General features: G+C 27.8%; 1 protein-coding gene across 1 annotated transcript in view; it reads left to right on the top strand.

Moving 5' to 3' along the window:
* Positions 1-2,335: 2,335 nt before the first annotated feature.
* The window catches only part of LOC136795046 (multidrug resistance protein 1-like), a gene marked incomplete at its 3' end in the record, with an annotated part of 8,566 nt that continues 5,640 nt past the window's right edge, over positions 2,336-5,261 (top strand). The window contains 2 exon segments of the mRNA XM_067050880.1: positions 2,336-2,564; positions 2,649-2,946. Coding sequence (XP_066906981.1) covers positions 2,750-2,946 — 197 coding nt within the window.

Genomic DNA, 5,261 nt, shown 5'->3' with positions numbered 1-5,261 from the left:
ATATCCAGCAACATTTATCTCTAAAATCCTTGAAGAATCAATATACAAAATATTAAAAATAGTAAATTGGCCTCTTAGTATATGTACGTCTACTCTTATACAAAATTATACAACTGAATGAGGTGGATATGTAATAAATGACTGTAATAAAAAGTATATACATATGTAGATATATTGTGGTATTCTGAGAAGTGTCGAGAACGTTATGATTTTTAATAATACCGAATTAAAAAATGTTGATAAATAAGTGAATAAACATGATGTAAAAAATTTCGCCTCGCCATTAGGTTTGTTTTCGTTTAGATCGTCATTCTCTCTAAAAACTGATCCATTTTAGATAAATAACTAGTAGTTAATCCTATTAGTTTGAAATGAAGAACAATGAGCCAAAGAATATTATCGCATTTTAATAACTTTCATAGATGTTTTTGTTTTGATATTTTACGATTTCTTAATTGAATCAAAACGGATTTTAATCTTCTACTCTTAGATTTCATACTGTCGATTTTTTTCTGTTTATTTTATTTTCCTTGGGTCTTGCATTTGATATCATAATAAAAACATTTCCTTTTTCTACATTGTCACAAAACTACTTTTTTTTGTTACAACTATATAACTGAATTCGTTTAGTATAATTGACTATTAATAATATATTACAAATATAATAATAATATTATAATATTTGTTCTGACATTTAGTATATAATAAATTGGTAGGAGAAAAATTATCTGCATGTAGTGTGGTGTCTAGTATTTGTATCAATTCTAGGTACAAAACACACCATGAAGGCATGTACTGTTATGACAGCATTATCTCACTCCATCTGACATAATAATTTACAGTATTTGTAATGGCTGAAAACTACTGTCATTTTAACTACAATATGTTAACACAATGATACTGAACTGTCGCACCTTATTAACTGTACCTTAGCCTTATAGTATCTTACTAATTTCATCAAATAACTTTGTTTAGTTAACAATGATAAACAATTTATCAGATAAAGAAGATAAGACATGATAACTTAATTCTATTTTCTAGGAATAAATAAATAAATAAAATGGAACAAATGAGAGAACAGAAATTAAACTTATCTCTGCAATGATAATATTAAAAAAAAAAAAGTTTATTATGTCTACCATTTATATACTTCATGAAAAACATGAAGTCTCGAGTCAGACCACAGTGTGCAAACCTCAGGCAAAACAGATTGCTTCTCTGAACTATTGTAAACTTTTTCCCAATTTATAATACATTTTTCTGAACCGAATAATTTGACAATAATGACTAGGATGGTTTGATATACATCTGGTCTGTCAAACTTCTTATTTGTACCAATTTCTTCTTTGGTGTTTATAATTCATACAAAATTTTGGATTAAAAATAAATAAAATTCATAAAAGCATGCTACTGCTAAACAGATACATATTGATCAAGATATGTTTATATCAAAACCTGACCCAACAACTTACATTTGCCGAATGTTAATAAATATGATCATATTTTGATTATATTTAAAACATTAAAAAATGGTAGAAAAAGTAGCATTAGCTCACATGCCAGATAACTCAATAATATAAAAGAAATAAACTAGAAAATTGCTAGAGGCATGGATGTTGCTAAAATAGATTATTGTGGTTGGGAGCAAAAATTAAAACAATTAAAACTTCCCAACAACTTTGACCAGATGTAGCTAGCATATTAAATATTTCTGTTTTCCTTACTACATTATGAAATATTTTAATTTTCCAAACTCTTTTGGATTTGAACTTTTCAATTATTGTTGTCAATGATTACACTTAATAGTGAATGTCTATTGTATTAAAAACAACATTTAATGGATAAAATCCCAATATCTTATCTTAAATTGTATCAGCTTTAATTTTTAGTAACTCTTTGATTAAGATATTTTCCTCAACTCACAAGTTTTCTATTTTTTATAATTTTTAGGGGGAAGAGTTGATACACTTTATAGATTCAGTAAAAAAAATATTTACAGTGTGTTGATGTTTCTGTCTATGATTGATATTTAGAAAAAAAAAATTGACATTTATGATTCAAACGTCACTCTGCACATTAAAACATACCAAGCTGATATTTCAATGAGAAATAGTTATACTCTTTACATGGTTCAACACGTTTAGAAAGTATGAATATACAAAGTCCATCATACTCCACAATTCTGAGGACTATTTCAAATAGCTCACCTAATCCCTGCACCAAGAGGATTTTTACATTTAATATCCAAAAACCAAATACTAGAGTATCGTTTCCTACTAACCTAAAATATCGCACAGCATTGCCAGGTCTATGTCTGCATGAAAAAAATTGTTTTATTGGATTTGGAGTGTTTTTAGTTTCCTTGATTCAATTAATAAAAATATTATTTAAACATAAAATATTCAACTAGTTGAGCTACTATACAAAGTAAACTCCAAGTGATTTAAGTACGGTTTACATTAATAGGAAGTAGATAACATATTTTTTGCTTTATAATTTTAAATAGTTATTTTCTTATTTTCTAACCCTTTTATTAATTAAAGGAGTGTGATATACATATGAATGTAAGTTTGCATTTTAAAATCATTTATTTTATAATATTTTTTATATAAACAATAAAGTAATTTGAAGAATATAATTCGTTGCAGATATTGTCACCATACGAGCAACCCTTAAGCAAGGTCTTCCAGCAATAATTTTATTGCTAGCTGGTTTCGTGAGGGATTTAACAGGCCTTAATAATCCCATAATGTATTTTGCATTATTTTGGGAAATAGTTGGTATTTGCATCCAAATCTTTGCTTACTTGGTGTGGACTAGTTCGCCTTGGACAACTTCAATCACTGAAGGAGTTATTAATGGTCTTGGTGGAGGCAGTAGTCTCTTCTTTGTTGGGGCCACTTGTGCCATCACTGACAATACTGAACATGAGGAAAGGACGACTCGGTATGTGCATTATTATAATAAATTTGTATTGTAAAGCTCATTAATTTTTTTTTATTGTTTTTAATGTGCTGAAATTAAATATATTTAAGAAGATGTTCTTATCATATTTTCATCACATTAATTATATGCTACTAGGAGATGATGGTTGGGGGTGCGGTCAAAATGAAACACAAATAAGTTGGTGTAACTTATTTAATTGTGCCAATGATTTGGCTAGAGTTTATAGCCTTCATCAGGGCTAAGAACTGAACAAGATAACAACCAATAAGTATAGAAAATAAAAAATAAAATATAAACAGAATAACATAAAGTGAATAATTTTACAGAATTAAATTAATAAAATGAAGTGATGAGAGAAGTGGAAAATAAAATGTATACATAGGTAATTGAATAAGTAGGTAAAATAACATGATTAAGGAAATAAAATAAAAATGAAGTTATATAATGCAAAGAAGTATGAATACATTAGTTATTAATAATTTATAAATTGAAATATGGAAAGAAAAAGAAAATTGAGAGAAAGAAAATATAAAAATATGTAACCATAATGGTTAATAAAGAGGCAAAATATAAGTAAAGTTTAACAAAAGAAATGAATAGAAGAAAAAAAAATTATTTTGTAAAAAACAATGATAATATATGGTGAACATAACTAATAACGTGGGTAAGGAAAATTGAAAAAGAAGGGAGGGTAAAATAAAGATAGGGGGAAAAAAAGAGAATAAAATGAACTTGTTAGCTTGAAATCCAAACGTCAAGACTACTTGATTGTATACCAATACTGTGCCAATAACAGCCAAACTCCGAATTAAAAGAGACGTTACAAGAATGACTAAGTATTTTTAAGAGGAAACGTTATGAGTGGGTTAAAAATAAAAAGTAAAAAGTAGAAAATATTTAGAGGAAGAAAGCGAGTGAGAGGGTGACGACAAATGGTTTTTGGAAAATGTTAAAAATATATGTATGTACAAGGATGATTACAAGGATGATGAAGTACCAGAAGATGACAAAGTATCATGGGTATTTAACAACAATTAAAAAGAGGAAATGTATATAACAGGGGGCCATCAAATGTGTAAGAAAAAGTTTAAGAAGTGGAATAATACGTCAAAGTGGGCGGAAAAAAATAAATGAATAAAATAAAAAAATAAATAAAAATTACTTTTTTAATAAATTAACTATTTACGAATATGTTAATGATAAGTTGTGCTTGTCAGTTTTTAAATTGCCAGAAGAATGTTCTAATTGGATATAGTGGCTTTCAGAGTTGAGTCTTTTGTCATGGTTATGAACTGTAGACGTTTTGTCGAAATCGAAGGAATGATTTAAAGAATGAGAATGTTCTGAAAGTTTAGAGGCAGAATGATTATGTGAGGAAACAGAATTAACTATATGTTGTTAGCTAGAAGTATTTTATTGGAAAATACCATTGCTAAGTCATTCAACTGATGAGAAACATTCTACTTACAATACATAAACTTTGGCCATTACTCCCATTATAGGTGCAAATAATAGATATTTCATAAAAAATATGTTTTTTATTCAAAATACCCAGTATGTTTAGACTATTTTATGAAATTAGGAAAATACATTAAATAACTCTTTCTGTCTCTATCTTTCTCTGCTTCAGATTTGTTGTATTTTGATGATATCTCCTTACTTCTACTTGCACCCTGTAGGAGTGTGGCTCTGTGGCTGTCCCATCACTCCTGGGCTATGTATTATTAGATCATCTATTCTTCTTGGATTAGTTAACACTCTTAAAGACTCACCTACCATTTGTGTTGGAATCTTTCACAGAACGGTTGTATATCATTTTATATATTAACCTTCTTTTTTTTCAGTTGCCTTTGCAAGTAATAATTCCTGACTTGATGGTGGTGAGGGAATGATATTTTGAACATTCCATTCTAGCCAATAATTTAAATCCTTTGAAGTTGTATTTAGTACCTTCATTGGAATAAACCCTCCATGGTGCAATCATATCTTTTGATTTTGTTATATATTGGATTATATGTTAGTGATGATATCAGTTCACATATCACATATTTTTTTAAATTAAAAAAAATATGAAGAATAATCCACAACTACAAATACCTTTTTACTTAAATAATGTATACCTGTTGCTACTTCCAACCATGGGCCTTTCAATGCTTTCCTTAATTGCAGCATCTCCTAATTTCATTCTCTTCACATATTTTAAAATGTCATACTTTATTACTTATACAATATACACTACACATTAGACATACTTTATCCCTTGCCAAATGAATAGAAAAAGTCTTGTCCTTTTATTATATATATATATATTTTTT

Source organism: Halyomorpha halys, unplaced genomic scaffold (genome assembly GCF_000696795.3).
Source record: "Halyomorpha halys isolate HHAL.00 unplaced genomic scaffold, Hhal_1.1 Scaffold312.1, whole genome shotgun sequence".
NCBI lineage: Eukaryota > Metazoa > Arthropoda > Insecta > Hemiptera > Pentatomidae > Halyomorpha > Halyomorpha halys.
The sequence above is the reverse complement of the archived record's forward strand: the minus strand, read 5'-3'. Positions and strand labels throughout refer to the sequence as shown.